General features: G+C 35.7%; 1 protein-coding gene across 1 annotated transcript in view; it reads right to left on the bottom strand.

The window, feature by feature from the left end:
• Window positions 1–14,421: 14,421 nt before the first annotated feature.
• Window positions 14,422–18,390, bottom strand: part of LOC143410717 (integrin beta-6-like) — a 49,679-nt gene continuing 45,710 nt past the window's right edge. Inside the window, exon 9 of the mRNA XM_076871486.1 lies at window positions 14,422–14,520. Coding sequence (XP_076727601.1) covers window positions 14,422–14,520 — 99 coding nt within the window. The remainder of the gene's footprint in view (window positions 14,521–18,390) is intronic.

The raw sequence follows: 18,390 nt of genomic DNA, 5'->3' as shown, positions 1-18,390 counted from the left end.
TTTTTCTTTCAAAAAGAGATGGAAAGGAATACAAGAAACATAAATATTAAAATTTTATTAAATTAAATATATTTTTTCTCTTGAATGGTTTGAAAAGGAAAAACTTTATTTTACAGGAAATCATTTTGTATTTTCCAAATCTCTTGCCACCATGTTAGAGAATCCCAAATGTAAAGGGATTTGCACAGTAGCATGAGTCTATAATTGCTAAACACTGATCAAATTTTCAGTGTTTAGCAAGAATATGTGATATAAGAAATTATTCAGTAGATTATACAATATTTACTGAATTCTCACTATTTATAAGTCACTACATCAGGAAATTTAGGGCCTTTTCCCTCTATTCCAAAATGGAAAAAGCTTACTTCTTTCTCTTTTGACTTACTTTTGCCCTTTTTGTAAAGAACTGCATTCAGAAAGAAAAATAAGAATTTCAGTTAAAAAGATCAATCCTATGTAAGCAATTAACTGGGATTTGTTCTGAGGTCAACAAAATCTACTCTTGAGTTCTCCAATTGTTAACAACACAGGATAAAGCATTATTTTATGGCTCATACTGGATAGAACATTGCCTATTCTTGCCTCACTTGCAACCATAGGTGATCATTTCTAAGTGAGATAGATGTAAGCAAAATGCTTATTGGTAATCTTTAAGGAAACACATTTGTCTGAAAGAGTGGTTTGGTTTTGAGATTTTACATGTTCTTTTTCTTCCAGTCAGAAATCCAGAACTCCACCAACTATCTTAGACTTTGAACATGAACTTGAACTTTCAGTGCTGAAAGCTTGAAATAAATGATTGCTGAGCCACCCTAGTAATCTTGCAGTGACTGCACCTTGGTCTACCATGACAAAAATTTAATTACACTTTTTGAAAATCACTAGTGTTTGAATTTTTTTTCTTATGTGCAATGATACTAGTAGTAATTGAAAAATAACAACAAAAATTATCTTTACTTTGTTCCACAGCATAGTAGTGTGATTATAGTTCACAATACCCTACTACTTATTTTATGAAGAACCATAAAAGAGCTCAAAGAAATGATAAGAAGATGGTTGAATAAGGAGATGAAGGGATAATTACCCTAATTAATCAGTTCATGTTGTACACATGTGTATCACACTGTACCCCATAAATATGAATAATTTTATGTCAGTAAAATTTTTTTAAAGAGAGAGAGAGAGAGAGAGAGAGAGAGAATTTTTAATATTTATTTTTTTTAGTTTTTCTGCGGACACAACATCTTTGTTTGTATGTGGTACCGAGGATTGAACCCGGGCCGCATGCATGCCAGGCGAACGCTACCGCTTGAGCCACATCCCCAGCCCATGTCAATAAAATTTTTAAAATTATTTAGAATTTCTATTTTCCTTTTAAATGTGATAAGCATATAATCCTACTTTATCCATTGCACAAAAGCCCCACTCATCTTTCCAGTGTCATCAGTGATGGTTCTACCCTTTTTTTAAAAAAAAAATTTAGTTGTAGATGGACACAATACCTTTGTTTTATTTATTTTATATTGATGTAATGAGGAGGATTGAACCCAGTGCCTCCCATAGGCTAGGCCAGCGCTCTGACACTGAGCTACAGCCCCAGCACCTGGTTCTACCATTTTTATGGTAAACACATAAATTTGTTTTAAATTCACATTTAACAATAATTATATTTGTCCAAATACATATTGTTTTCTGTGTCCAACGCTCTGTCTTGAATGCCTTAACTTCCTTCCATGTTGTAATTTTCTTTTGTAATGCTTTTCTCATTACTAATCTATCTGGATAAAAAATCATGTTGTCTAAAAAAATTTATGTCACAATATCTTGAAAGAGTTCAGTTCAATAAAAATGGTAGGGTCATAATAATTTCTCTTGTAATTTGAAAGCATCACTTCATTGTCTGCTGGATTCTATTGTTGCTGAGAAGACATCTGCTACTCCATGGCTTTTGAGTGAGCCTCTATCTTTCTCTATGATGTCTTTCTTTCTCTTGATGTTCTCCGTTTCACGGGAAGAAATCTAAGGATGATTTTCTTTATACTAGTCCACCTTGATTCTTGGAAGTTCTTTTGTTTTTGTATTTTTTCAATTGTGAGTGATCACATCTTTAACTTGAATAGTTCTCAATTTATTATCTCTTTGCTGGTACTTCTTCAGTTTGCGTTTTAGATACATGCTAGATTGGAATGAATTGTTTTGTATGGTATAAATGACAATTCAAAGTTTAGTGACTTGCATATGATTGTTCAATTGTTACAGCACCAGCCTTAAAGACTGCTCTTTCTACACTGAGGGTTTGCCTTTGGACTTTCCTCAGAAATCAGCTGTTTATATAAGTGAGTCTAATTCTGGATTCTCCATTCTGTTCACTCTTTTTTTCCATCACTGTACCAGAGCATTACTTTTTATTATAGTAGCTTCATAATAATTATTGAAACACATCATTAACCCACCAACTTTACTCTTTTCCCACATAATTTTAATTGACACATAGTAGACAGATTTATGTGCATCATATCATATTTTGATACATACATAATGTGTAATGATCAAATTCAAGCATATAATCATCTCAAATATTTTACCACTTCTTTATGGTGAGAACATTCAAATTCTCTCATCATTTTTGAAATACACAAGGTACTGTTGTTAACTATAGCTATCCTACTCTGAAATAGAACACTAGAACTGCTTTCTGCTACCTATAGTTTTATACTTATGTATTCGATCCTACCTCATCTCCTCCTTCCTGCCACTTTTCCCAGTCTCTAGTTATCATCATTCTATTTTCTACTTTCATAAAATCAACTTTTTTAGATTCCACAAATGAATGAATTCACGTTGTGTTACTTGTATTTCTGTGCCTGGATTGTTTTATATAATAAAATGAGTATGTATCAAAAGGAAATGAAAACAGTATATTGAGGAAAAAAAAGCTGTGCTCCATGTTTACTGAAACATTATTTACAATGGCTAAATATGGGATAAACCCAATGTCCATCACTGATGGACAGAATAAGAAAATATAGTATATATACATGATGGGATACTATTCAGTCATATAAAGGAGGAAATCTTTTCATTCACAGAACATAGATAAGCTGAGAGAAAAAGATTTTTAAAATTTATTTTGGTTATTCTCAGTCATTCATATATATATATATATATATATATATATATATATATATATATATATATATATATATATATTTTAGAACAATTACTCATTTTATGCAAAAATTCTACTAAGGTTTAAATTGAGATTGCACTGAATTTATAGAACTATTTGGAAAGAATTGATTTGATACAATAATATCATTTTTGTTTTGGACTATGAGGACCAAGTATAAGATTGAATTTCTGTTGCACTTCTTAAGTTATTTTAATCAACATTTCAAAATGAGTTTGGTACAAAATTTTCACACATTTTGTCATACTTATTTCCAAGCATTTTGTATATGTGAAGCTAGTGCATATGGTATTTCAAATTTCAATTTCTAATTGCTTATCGTATATATATATAGTGATATAATTGATTTTTGTACATGTATCTTGTATCTTACAAATTTGTTATACTTGTGATCTTATGGGAAAAGTACTCTCTTTTATCTTTAAGTATAATGCTTCCTGTAAGTTTTCTATAGATCTACTTTATCAGATCAAAACTCCTTTCTAGTCATAGTTGGCTAAGAGGATTTTTGTATGTTGTTTTGTTCTTAATCAGCAATAAACGTGATCTTTGTCTCATGCATTCTCTACATCTACTAAGATAATCATATGGTTTAATTTTTCAGTTTGTTAATATGAAACATTAAATTGGATGATTCTAAAACTTTATATTGTTCAATTCTGATATAAACCTCACTTGGTCTTTGTATTAGTTTTCTATTGATGCTGTAACAAATTATAAAATAACTCAGGGACACAAATACAATGTTGTGTGGTTGTAGGTCAGAAGTTCTAGAATCAACATGCAGACATGACTGTGTGGCTTCTTGAGGATCCAAGGAAGTCAAGTTTCTTTTCTTTTCACATTTCTAGAGACTCACCTACATGTCTTGGCTCATACTACCCAGGTTTCTTTTTAAGATATTGGAATACTAACTATAATAACTTTTGCATTAACCACATAGTTACCATATCCAGTGTGTATAATTCCTATGTAACTCCATGTTGCTATATTCTTCACCTTCTACTAAAGGATTTCTAGTAGTGCCCATCTGGTGACAGATTTTTAAAAATCTTTTGTATATTTCAAAGTCTTCCTTTTGACTTAATTTTCCCAAGACATTTTTTTGTAAGTATAGAATTAATTATAAGTTAAGGAGGTCTTATTTGTTTCTTTTTGTTTTCAATATTTTAAAAATACTTCTTTACTGTCTTATGACTTTTTATCTGATGAGAAATCTTCAGTCATCTTTGTCTTTGATCATATGTCACTGTGTTCTTTTATCTCAAGGGATTTCTGACATTTTTCTGTTTGTCATTGTTCTTGAGTAATATTTTACATGCACTGGTTGAGATTTTGTCATGTTTCTTCTGCTAGGGGATCACTGAATCTGTTGATTTATAGTTTTAATAAAATATTTTTCAAAGTCATTATTTCTCTAATATTTGTGTATTTTGATCTTGGAACCCCCACAATGATTCCGTTCACATATGTATAGGATATTTGAAGTTTTCCCAGATGTGATTGATAACCTTTTCATTTTCTAAAGTTCCTTTCTTACTCTGTTCATTTTGGACAGTTTATATTGCTATGTCTTCAAGTACATTAATCTTTAAAGACAAATTCCACACTATCTAATCAGCCATTAATTCCATTCAGTGCATTTTTTACCTTATACATTTTAGTTTTCATTCTTAAAATTCAGGCTGACTCTTCCATATCTTCTGTGCCATTACTTATTTTTAACATAGATCAGAGTTAGGATAATTGTTTTAATGTGTTTTTTCCCTTGCTATTTCTAGTATTAGCTTGAGTTTGGGGTGTCTATAAGCTATAGTTTCCTTTCTATTTATTTTTAATTGATACCATACTTTTGGCATTTTATCACCTGGGTACTAGACTTTTATGTTCTTTTAACTACTATTGAATTTTTTTTCTAAAATTATTTCAAACAAGTATGATTTATTCCTGTCTGATTGACTAGTTATCACCCCTGTCCTTATTTTGCCTCACTATAAAAGAATTCATTGCTTTCTTTTGTGAAGGAAGGGATGTAGGCCCAGAATAATTGATTCCTCTCTTGCTATTTATGTGGTTACAAAAGCAGGTTCCAATATTTTACCTTGTTCTTTATGGAATATGCTTAGTAGAATTGTCTCTAACTATTCTGTTGTATTTCCAGGAAATATTTATTAAGAAATTTACACTCTGAGTTACCTTGTAAATATGTTTTGCTCTTCCCATATTTGCTTCATGAATAAAGCATCAAATTATGAACTATAGAATAAAAATACTTTGTGCTTTTTTCCTCCCCGCTCACACCATCATATATGTAATTTTGTATAACAATGAGGGTCTCCTTACATCTTCTGTGCAATTCCCCTTCTCCCTCCCATTCTCTCCCACCTCTCCTCCCTATTTAGTGGTAATCTCCTTCTAAGAAAAAAAAGAGAGAGAGAGAGAGATGTGTCACAGTAGATTGGGTAGAGAGAGGTAATGGGAGGTGAGGGGAGGGGAGGGGGACTAGGAAGGGCAGCAGAATACAACAGACACTAGTATTGCTGTATGTATAAATGTGGCTGTATAACCAATGTGATCCTGCAATCTGCACATGTCGAAAAATAAGAATGCATACCCCATTTGAATCAAATGTATGACATGTCAAGATCATTGTATTGTCTTGAGCAACCAATAAAAAATACTTTGTGCTTTAGCATCTTTTTACATATAATAAAACTGACAGTGTATATATGTCCCATTAAAAAAAATCAAAAATTGTTTCCAGTATTATGATATGATACTAATCTGCAAGGTCATACTGATCATTTATATAAAGGTCTTCCAAACTTTTACCCCATTATATTTTCTTTTTAAAATTGATATAATTATATATATATATATATATGTATGTGTATATATATATATATATATATATATATATATATGTATATGTTATACAGTACAATTTGACACTGCAATACCTATAAACACTGTATACTGATTCAAACATTATAGTTAGCATTTCCATATTACTTCATGCATTCATCATTTCTTTATAGGAAAAAAAATGTTCAAACTCATCTTTTGTAGCTATTTTGAAATAAAAATACCTCATTGCTAACCAAATTCTAACCTTACTGTAGGTTAGAATATATAAGGATTTGCTGTTGTAGTTAAAAATAAAAATTGGATTCCAACTTCCAAAACTTGGCATTCAATCTTGTAAACTCTGATCCAAAACAAACAGCAGGAGGACAATGCAAAAACATCAACCCTCACTTCTTTTCTTGACCTCCAGATAGTCTGAATCTTAAGGAGATAGAGATGAGTCATTAGTCTATAGAGGCCTATATTGCAGGGTTTCTTTCCACCTCTTTCAACCTGGTTTCAAATTAAAAAAAAAAAACTCTAGAAAAATGAGATCCAGAAAACTCCTAATTTTCATGCTCTAAAGGAAAAAAATTAGTTTAAATGAAATTTTCTGAATCAAAGAGGAAAAACATGCTTTAATACAGAACTCTAATAAACCCCAAAGCACAGAAAATCATACCAGCATCACAGCTCCACTACAGTTCTAGGAAATTAACATTTTCATGAAGATTCTGAGGCACTGTACAATTTATGAAGGTCAGGTACCACCTGGAATGTGTTAAACATAGAAGTGCAAACTTTAGCTTCATTAGTTCTTCATTGAAGATCTTTATTTCAAGTCCCCAAAGAAAATGTATTTTTTAATAATTGTAATATTACTGACCTTTTCCAACAGGCTGTTGATTGATTATATAACCTTTCAGTCCACTGTAGCATTGTGTGCTGTCAGCCTGTGTCCTGGCTGCCAATTTAACTCCATGGGAGGAAGGCATAGAGTTGACCTATGGAATAATAACTCTAAAACATTTGGGCTCTTGGGAAAGCCTGCATTCCAGAAAAGATTAAAAAAAAGAATTTTAAATGGTAATTAACTCTTAATCAAGAATAAAAATCGAGACCATGTAGGTTTTACATTCCCTGTGGAATACTAGTTTGTCTAGGTAATCATACCAGGATTTTGGATTGTAGATTCCCAGATCTGAGTTTTAAAAAGAGAATGGCTTAAAAACAAAGAAAGAAAGAATAAGAAACACATTATTTGAATGTAATATGATGTGATGTGTGTGTGTGTGTGTGTGTGTGTGTGTGTGTGTGTGTAAAGAAATCATCAAACATTAATAATTTGGAAAGCCAAAAAAGATTTTATGTACAAAACTCATAATAACTGAATAATATAAAATGTATCCTGGAATGGTAATTATTGTGGGAGAAAGGACAGATTTTTTAAAAAATAACTTCTTGAAAACTTTGGGGATTGAAATCCAGAGCCACACACATGATACAAAAATGATCTATCTTAAACTAAACTACATCCCCAGCCTTAAAACTATTTTTTAAAAAAAATGTCACAAAAAGTTAGAATAACTGTTTTAATCAAGACATTTAGAGTCTGGTGTCCTCTAATATTAAAGAGGAAAAAAGCAGAAAAAAAAGAAAAGGATAATGTCAGTAATATCTAAATATCTATTATATTCCTTTAAAAATTTAAAATTTACTCTAGGTTCTATTCCTGTTGCACTTTCCATGTTTTACAAAAGTCAATTATCACATTGAGTACCTCTGTCCTAGCAGAAATTAATTTTGTATAGAGAATGATATCAAATACACACACTGTTTTATCATTAGGATGGAGAAGCTATCCATCATGAATAAGCTTTCCTGTTGAGTCTCCATTACCCTAAATAGCCATCTCTGCCCCTCAGAGACAGCCATTAGGAAATGTAGGAAGAGGTTATTAGAGAAGAGGAAGGGAGAGCAACTACTAGATTGTTTCATAAGTTTATTATGTCAAATGTCAGTTGATGTTTCAGAGTCAAGATTTTTATTTGTTATAAGGTATTTAAAGGATTTGGGAGAAATTCGAGTTATGTATATGAGGATCCCCTTCTCAGCATTTCTTGGGAAATTTATATATTTTTCCTAATCCTAATTTTGAGAGAAACCAATTGAGAAATCAAAAATGAGAAGATAATTCTCCAGTGAGAATTAAAGCTAACTCATCCCTGTAGAAATATAAAAACTTTGAATAATCCATTTATGTCAAAATGCAAGCAAGAGAAAAAAACATGCCATCAGATAAAGCAGAAGATTATGGGTAATATTTGTAGAAATTATGTTTTTCTAGTGTGTCTACAAATCCTATTTTCTGTTGCTACAAACTGGGTCTGAGATCCTGGCTTGGCTACTCAGAGTTGTCTGGAATTTCCTGATCTTGAGTTAGAGGTACAGTTTTTCTTTCTTTCCTATTGCATTATTGAAGGTAAGTTCAGAGTTCTAGCATACATAGTGATTTGTTATATAAAAAAGCTGAAGGATATGTCAACACAATGACAGAAACTGTGACAAGAAACTGAGAAACTGAAAGAGAAAATCAAGGCAGATCCAAATGGGTGATGCTGTTAGATATTGGAGATTCAGCTGAAAATGAGCCCAACTGCACCCATTATTTGAAAGTTACTACCATGTATGCCTCTTACCTATTCTTTTGCTGTTTAATTAAAGTTTGTTTGAGTTGGTCTTTTATCATTTGCAAGTAAAAGGAACTGCTATGGCATGGATAAGTGTCCCATCAAAGTCCAAACATAAAGGCTTTGTCCTTAAGGTACAGTATTAGTGGTGCTATGGACCTGTAAGAGTGAAGTCTAGTGGGAGGATTAGGTCATCAGTTTGCCCTCAAAGAGGACTGTGGGAGACTCCTGGCTCTCAGTGTCTCTATGCTTCCCATCGCATGGTGTGAACACCTTCTTGGACATGAAGTTTTGCAATGACATGCCATATTCACCAGAGGCTGCAACCTCTAGGGCCATTCATCTTGGACTTGAATCCTCAAACCTATGAGGAGAAATGAACTGTCATTTTCCTCATAAGTAGCCTGTCTCAGGTGTTACATCATGGTGACACAAAGCTGACTAAGACAGGAACCTTAACAAATATTAACTATTTCTCTTTTACAGACGCAGCATTTTTCTTATTCCAAAACTGAGGGAGTTTATGAGCAACCCATTTCTAAATTAAATACATTTGGCAATATATTAGTAAATAATTTCTCTGTTTTGTTTCATGAATTATTACTAATCCTGTGTGGACTTTCCTAGTATTCTTAAAATATAAGTGATATAGAAAAAGCTTACATTTATCACAAGTTTTCTTCATATTTATTTGAACAAAACCAATATTGATTTATTTTCTGAATTTAAAAGAAAACAATAGGCATATCCTCTTCCATTATACATTTTTCTTATGCTTGTTCATTAATGTAGACCCCAACTTTTTGCAGATGATGACAACACAATCTATTGCATTTTCTATGAGGTGAAGGAGAAAAAAATAAATTAAAGCAAGGAGGATTCTGGGTCTGATACATACTACTTGCAGGGTTTTCCGAGAGTAGGACACAATTGTTTCTGGTGTTGAAGGATCTTGAAGGGGAAACCTGAGCCAGATTAAGTCCACCAAATGGACTCTCATAGCTGAAACTCCCTTCAAGCTGGGCCTTGTCACTTTTGCTTTGAAGCTAGCTCCGGCAGGCTGTGGTGGCCAGGGAACAGCAGCTCTGGAAGGAGGAGCAGACTTGAACAGCCAGCCCCCTCTCTCCCCAGAGGTCTCACTCTCAAGATCACCCCTTTATCTTTTGCTGCCTGAACTTTCTACCTTCTTCTCCCCAGAGCTTCCTGACTCCTCTCCCATAGACTCTTGTATCTTTTCTCTCTCCTCACTGGCTCAGTGCTTTTCTGTTCACATCAGGCTAACATTCATTCTTCTTTTGAGATTTTGATTTTTCTTTTTCACCCGCATCCTTTACAAGAAAAGAGTATCTGACTGAAGAGTCATCATGACCAAAACACTCTCCACTACCCCCCAAACCAAACAAACTTTAACATTTTCTTTTCTGGGTGTAAAGGAAAGAAGAGGCTCTGAAGGCTTAGGTGTTAACATTTTCTGAGGATGTCACATAACATTTGATAATCAATTACTTAATGCAAGTGTAAATAGGGATCAGGTCACCTTATGTGTTAAGTATTGTGTCTAAATAAAAACACTAGAATGTTTTCTAGCAACACACTTGGCAATTAATTTCATCCACGCCCCTGTGAGCGCAATCACTGAGCAATGGTACTAGGAACTATAAAGGCTTTCTTCCCAGAAACTCAGAGCACCATGTCTAAAAAGTGGTATTTTGTTTTAATGGCTCAGTTTAATCATCAGATTCAATATTTAGCACATATTTATTCCTTATCCCCCATTTGACTTTCTTGCTCTTCTTTACATATGACCATGTTGCCCTCTTGGGGCCCTTGTATTTGCTCACTCCCTTCCTTATGCAGGTTCCTGCCCAGGTTTCAACTCTAGGGCTTGTTCTCCAGGGCCCTGTGGAGTGTCCTATCTAGCTCTACCTTCTGCATAGCTCTTAGGACTGCTAGAAAGTCTTAGCTTAGGGGCCCTGTAAAACAAGAACCTGAAGAAAAGTTGTATTTTAATGCATGATTGGGAGGGGCCATCCCAGGGAGAAAGGGTAGGGAAGCAGGGAATGAGGGGAAGCAAATATTTAATGATGCATTAGGAAGCTGATGAGTGCTGGTGGCTCAGCTCCTACTCATTTGCTGGTTCCTTCCCACTCTGTCTCTTAAGTATCCGTGTTCCTTCCTTGGGCTGCTAATTCCCTTGCATTTCTTGTTGTACTACTAGTCCACTGGCACAGCAACCAGCAAAGCCACTCTGCACTGGGGCACAGGAACTCCTACAGCTCCTCCACCTGTGAGGGGTGAGGTAGAAGCTGGGAGTTTACTATCAAGAGGACTGTGGGAGTTGGGGCTGCTCCAGGGATATTCCTGGGGGGCAGCAAGTGGGTGGGGGACATGCAGAAACTGAGTCTAGTACTCTGATGTTGTCTACTTACATATTTATTATCATCTCCCTCATTTGGAAGCACAGAGATTGCTTGTTTTGTTTGTTCAGTGTTCAATCTTCCCATAATTGTAAGAACAATGTCTGGCCTATCGTAGATAATAAATATCTGTTGAATAAATTTATTGAGACCCTGTGTGTCAGAGATTATTATAGGTGCTAGAAGAGATGGACATTGCCACCATCTCACAGATGGAAAAATTAAAATGTAAAGTAACTTTCTGAAAAGTACACACACATCAATCTGGTAGGACTGAAGAAACTTTGAAATTACACTGGCAATTCAATGGACAACCATGAAGCCTCCAATATGTAATGAGCTCTGTAAGCCTTTTCATTACAATTTAATCGAAGCTAATTTTCAAAATGAGAGCAGGTTCTAAATTTCTAGACTCTTGGCCTTTAGTTCACAAGAAACAGTTTGTTTCAGAGAGTAAGTGCTCTTGACTTCACCTTGTACTTTAGTAAGGAATGGGCCTTTCCAAAAAAGCAAACCAAACAAAACAACAACTGACTTCCCTTGTGAGCATTTGGTCTCTCTGTACTTAATTTTCCTGATGCAGAAAGTGGGCATAGCACCATGGAATCTACCCAATGGATGCCCAGAAAAACAGCATTGATTGCATTAATTTGCTGTGACTGCCACAACAGAGTACCATAGACTGGGTGATTTAAATAACAGAAATTTATTTACTCACAATTCTAGAGGCCATTGAGTCAGAGATTGAGGTATCCAAATGGATGGTTTCTTCTGAACTCTCTCTCCTTTGGTCTGCAGTGGCCATCTTCTCCCTGTGTCTTCATCTGGTCCCTCTCTACCTGTTTATGGCCTATTGTCTCCTTCTTGTGAGGACTCTAGTCATATTGGATGAAGGCCCAATGCTAGGACTTCATTTTAACTTAATTATCTCTTTAAAGACCCTATTCCAGTTATACAGTCAAAACTAAGATAATAGCGATTAACACTTCATGAGTTGTGTGGGGAGTGATCTTGGGGAGAGACATATTTCAGCCCAGAACACTAACCCTAAAGAATTTGATTTTACAAACATGGAGTCATGTCCAGCCAAAGGCTAATGGTGTAAGTATTGTCACTGGGCAGCAATTACTCCATTTCCTGATGCCCCCGCCTTCTGTGGCTGCCTCTTCCTGCTCTTTTTCTTGGTCCTAGAATGAGATCAACAAGGCAGTCAGAGTAGGTCACAGGAATATCCAGAAATTCAGATTTCTTGCTGAGTGAATGAAAAGAATCATCATCCAAGTGTCTTTGTTTAAATTACCACGTTTATTTATGTCAACACAAAATACAACAACTTACAAAACAACCATTTTATCTTCATGTAACATAACTCTTCAATGAATAGAAGTACTACTGTTAATGTTTTGGCCTTTTCAAGGTCCTGCCTTGGGTCAAAACCACATTTAAAGAATGAGCAGATTCTTCCCTAAAACACACACAAAGGAAACTTCTATTTTCTAAAAATCTCATTTCAGTAATTGTACAAAACAGCACAAGCAGTCTCATGTACAGGGGACTGCTACTGCCGCGTCACTGGCAGTGCCACTGCAGGTTGCTCTAGACGTCCCCATCAATAACGGAGTGGCACATCAGTCCTTCAGATGTCCAAGGAGATTGTTCAGTAATACTTCTCATAGAGCCCAGTCCTCCCTAAATGTATGATTTACCTGAGTTGTTTAAAAACTGGGATTTGGGGGGGTCTCCAAGTGATCAAATGTACACACATCAATCTGCTAGGACTGAAGAAACTTGGAGATTACACTGGCAATTCAATGGACAACCATGAAGCCTCCACTATGTAAGAAACTCTAAAAGACTTCTCATTACAGTTTAATCAAAGCTAATAAACATTGCACAAAAGTACAACTCACCTGGATTCCATGCTGTAACTGCTATTTGTTTAGTACATTTCAAACAAATTTTATTGCTTAACTAATACAGAGTTTCTATCATTTTAACAACAAAAGAGGCAGTCCCATGCAGTGGAAGGAGGAAATGCCTTGGAGTAAAAGGATGTGAATTCCGATCCCAGTTCTTCTAACTCATCCTCTGAGCCTTTGTTTCCTTGCAAGGATCAAATAAGATGAAAGTGCTTTCTGACACAGCAGAAACCATAAGGAATAACATCCTACAGAGGCCATCTTGCCAATCAACCGATGGACCCCTAATTGTCCCCGTGTATTTTGTAAGTAAAATCTTACTTCTTAAATGTGTGGTGTGCATCAACCACACGTAGCTGAAATGTGCACGTTGGGTTATGCAGATGGGAAAAGAACATAGATTTAAAAATCTGCAATTCATGAGGGAGTTGTGTACTCTCGTTGTGCTTGATTTACAGCCATTTAAACATTTGTTCTATTTACCCCATGTTCCTTTTATATTTCTGGAACTCTCTTTGAAGAAGATAACCATTTAAGGTAATTTTTTCAAAAAGAAATGAAAACTCTCATGTGACAATTACAGGTTTAGGAGACTCTGATACTGAGTAAGATGATTGAGAAATAAGGGAGAAGTAACAGTTAGAAAACTCAAGGACAAGAAGGAAACTGAGCATAGATTATTTTCCAGGTAATTTAAAAATAAGCTAAATGGTAGGGTTATTATTTTTGGTTTTATTAGTGACTTAATTTATAAATTACTTCCTCCTCATTTGTAAAGCAAAGTGTCTGTTTGTGTACCTGACTTTCAGGTGCATACAAATTCACAGAAATGATCAATCTTACAATTTGGGATATCTGTGGAAGAAATGAATCCTTTCAACTGAAGTGAAATCAGAATCTCAATTCTCCTGCTTTAAAATAAAACTTCCTTTAGGATGGATTTACCTACTGCAAGTGTGGGTACACAATATAAGCGTATGGACTTTGTAACTTTGCTAGGACAAAGACTTTAGGTAGCTGTACTCCTGAAACAAAAGTGATTCTAATTTTCAACATTTTTCAAATGCAAATCAGGCCCCCATGAATCATTTTGATGATTATTTGAAACATTAATGCAACAGAGTTAGTATTCCTCAAATGATCCCCAAAGTCACCTCTATGCTAAGGAAATTCCTCTTCTTGATTACTTTGAACCTGTCAACATAGTGTCTCACCTTCATACAGAGAATGGCTGATCTCCAAATGACCTATTATTATATTAGGCCAACCTCTTCTTGAAGCAACAGAGAAAGGAAAATAAAATAGTGCATTAACATTTCACATCAGTAAAGCCAACTTTTCCCACACGTCAAGTGGTTCTAGCCTTCTGTGGTGAGATCCACTTTTTGTTTTTCCCTATGTTTATAGGTTACATTTTTAAAAGTACTAGTGGAGCCTCTGTACAGTGGATTTGTTCCCTAAAAGAAAAAAAAGTTCAGATGAAAGTCTGCACACTTTGTTAGGATACTATTTTAATATTTCTAGGTATTTTTATTATAGTTCAAATTGGAAGATGAGAGTCAATTTCAATCTTGGAAGCTATTGGAATAATTTTGATTCATTTGATATTTCATACTCAGCATTTTCAAATTTATGGCAGTGCCACTTCAGGTTGCTCTATAGCTTTGCTTTTTTTTCTAATAGGTGAAACTAGTCCCACATGGGTATTCTGTGTGTGTAAGGGGAGGGGGTCAGTGTGTGTGTGACCCAGGGACTCGAGCAGGCTAGGCAAGCGCTTGACTGCTGAGCTATACACCCAGCCCTCCACATGGGCATTTTAAAAATCTTACCCTCATTGGAAACACACTGATTTATGGATAGGAAACATGTTTACATGTTCTGTTGCCTGTTTTACCCAGTGAAAACAGTGTTCAGCTGATAACAGGTATTCAATATGCATTGAACGGGCAGAATGAACACCAATTGGTGAACCAAAAGTGAGAGGTAAGGTAATGTGAACAGTGGGAAAAGTGAAACTGATAGAAACATAACATATGAATGACATAGTATCTGTCTTGAAGCTGCTGGTGGTGAGCTATCAGACAGGGCGCGATAACGTTGTGTAAATGAGATCAAAACTGAGAAGGAGGAGCAGCTAGCTGCTTGGAAGGAGCACAGACAGATCCCCTGGACAGCTAACACTTTCTCTGGAGAGCAGAAGAACTTTCTGGCATATGCTTACTAGACAAAACTGAGTGTAAAGCAGATGACTCTGCAAGTTATTGGTATGTAAAACCTGGGTTCACAAGTGAGTGGTGGTCTGAAGGCAGACAGCACAAAATGGCTTGGCCCCTTGGGCCATTGGGAGATTGAGAGTCCATGCCCAGAGAACACAGCTGTGCTGTTGAGGCTGAAGATGTGTTTGCAGCAGTGGTGCTGTAACCAGAGGATCAGAGGACCAAGCCTGTGAGCTGTCCTAGGCAGGAGCAAGGGATCTCTGTGAGGTACAGTGTCTTCTCTCCTAATTTCCAAGGTTGACACACAGGCTTTGGCATCAGACAGTCTGTGTTCAAACCCAGCCTACCAGGTGACTTTACTTAAGCAACCTTAGGCCTTGGTGTGCTCATCTATTAAAGAAGGATTAACAAATTTCCTACTCCGTCCATGAGATAAGATCCTATTGCACTGTGTCTAAACATACTAACTGTTCAATGCATGCTGCCTCTTCTTATTAGTTCTTACTTATAACTTTTCTTCAAATTTGGAAGTTTCTTTTCATTTAGATCCTGAAGAAAGTTATAAAGATATTTTCTGATAGGGCTTTGCAAGTCTTAACATTCCCAAACCCATATGTGTGAAGTCCAGATACTATCTCTGAGTTACATTGGTCTCTTTATTCCATGAATTGTAGAGATAGTCATATTTTGTAGACATAAATTTAAAAAAAAAGAAGATTGTATTTGCTATCTCAGAACATTTCTTTTCTTTTCTTTTTTTCCAGTACCAGGGATTGAACTCAGGAGCACTCAACCACTGAGCCACATGCCCAGCCCTATTTTGTGTTTTGTTTAGAATCAGGGTCTCACTGACTGCTTAGCACCTCGAAATTGCTGAGGCTGACTTTGAACTTGCCATCCTCCTGCCTCAGCCTCCTGAGCTGCTGAGATTACAGGCATGTGCCACTGTGCAGGGCTATCTCAGAACATTCTTTCAGCTGTCAGAAGAACTGAGCAAAACAAAAACATTCCCTGACCTCTTCTACACATTGCCTTTGGACTTGCTACAGGGCCTTCTTTGTGAGCAGTAGTCAGACCCATACCCAGTGGCTCAACCTCTGACACAGTGCCTTTGGAGATAGATGCTATCTCTCTGTTGAGGGCAAATAGGAAAAGGTAGCTTGGCTGCTGGTGGATGAGGGTGAAGGTCAGGTTGCTGTATTGTTCCTACTTCTGAGCTCAGCCTGGATAATTCTGAAGGATCTCAAGTCCTTATTTCTGAAAACCTTAGAATTTTTGAGGGTGAATGGCAGATTGATGTGGTCTCTGATGATGGTAGAGTCTCATTTGGAAACAAAAATCATGCATGGAATTCTTTGATGTTTAGAACACTAGTATCTACTTGGTTACAGAAGAACAAAGGACCTGGCTAAAGAGGCAAGGTAGAAAACCTAAGAGGTGCAGGCTGGAAATGAAGGGCAGAGCCTCTGCTGAAGGAAGGAAACTTAATGAATAGAAAAAGGATTCTGGAAGAATAAATAGACTATGAGCAGGGCCAGACCTTCATAGGGCCAAGCGCTTGTTTGTAGGTCCTACCCCATGTCATCTTGAACATATTAAAATGCATCCACATTCCACATTAACTAGAATTTTTTCTGCTATAAAGGTGGGGGGGATTTGAATTTCAATTGATGGAATAATGTTATTTTATAGATATTTAGTTGAATGTTTAATTTTGTGCAGTTTTTATTCTGTATTTTAAAACAACATCAACAACAAAAAATTAGGTCTGTGATATTTTTTGGGGGGTGGATGATGGGTAAAGTGGACTCCATTACTGAAGGAGGTTGAGGAGGAAGTATAAAGGTGGAGCACAAGCAAGTCCCTGTTGCAGTCAGAGGTGTGTATAATGGGGCAGTTCTTGACCTCAGCTGATGCTCAGAGCCCAGGAGAATGGGTGCAAATAGGGGCATCAGCACCAGATGTGCCTGCATTTGTGCTGTGCAGGCTGCAGTGGCCCTGCCTGGAGTTCCAACTGAAATGTAGACTGGGGTCCTCCCCATTTCGGGAGAGTCTCCACTCCATCATTTAGACAGTTTTCTCCTAATCATCTGGAGTGACCAGGCTGATTTTCCCCCAAGGAATATTGGGGTTCTAGTTTAGGCTGTGTATTCTGCAAAAGCAATGACACATTTTTTTCAAGCTTGGAAAAAAATGGTAATAAGAAAATTCTGCCATGACCCACAGCTTTCTTAATGATCACCTAACTGCCAAAAGCAGACCTGATTTGCTTATCACAGTGCAAAATCAATCCATGACTGCAAGAAATGTCAGCCTGTACATTTATTTTGCCTCAAATTAATGACTTGTTATCCTAGAAAAAAATGTCTCATCAAAGATGAATTTAAATATCTTCCATTTGTGTTTTCATAAGGAATATGCAAGGGGGCTTATAAGTATAATAAAAAGGTAACCTTTCTTCACAGCTATGATAAAAAGTTTCAGGAAGCAAGAGTGAAGACTTTCCTGTCCTAACTTTTGTCACCTTAAGAGTCCAATGGGGCCCTATGGATACAGGAGACCCTACTGACCCTTTTGTCCCCCGGTTTTAAAAATCAGTCAAATTCTTGGGGAAAAAATAGGTTTTATATAAAAATTGAATTAAATTGAAGATATTTAAATGTATGCACTGAGGAACACTAGTTTTTTTTCTAGGAGGATATATTAGAGAAATTTGAACTGAATTATTTGATTTAAACCTCTTTTGCATCCAAGTGAATAATTATTTCCATCATTATCTAGTCAGGAACATCACACGTTTGTTATTCAAGGAAACTCGACAGAACAGGGAATGATAGTTTTTCATTTATGTTTTTATCTGTTTAATGCATGTTTTTGTCCCATTTTAGTTGAAGAAACAGCAAAAATTTGGTATTTGAATTGCAGTCATGTTCTACATCCAGAGGGAGAACAATTTATGTTTTGAGGGAAATTAACTGTTAATTAAAATGTTATTTTAAAGATATTAATCATTTGCCAGCACTCATGCCTTGGTATAAGAACATTAAAACATGCTGGTTGGTATATAGGCATCATGTAACTGCCCAACTGCCTGTTTGTGAAACACTTTCT

The sequence above is a fragment of the Callospermophilus lateralis genome, chromosome 11, assembly GCF_048772815.1.
Source record: "Callospermophilus lateralis isolate mCalLat2 chromosome 11, mCalLat2.hap1, whole genome shotgun sequence".
Taxonomy (NCBI): domain Eukaryota; kingdom Metazoa; phylum Chordata; class Mammalia; order Rodentia; family Sciuridae; genus Callospermophilus; species Callospermophilus lateralis.
The sequence above is the reverse complement of the archived record's forward strand: the minus strand, read 5'-3'. Positions and strand labels throughout refer to the sequence as shown.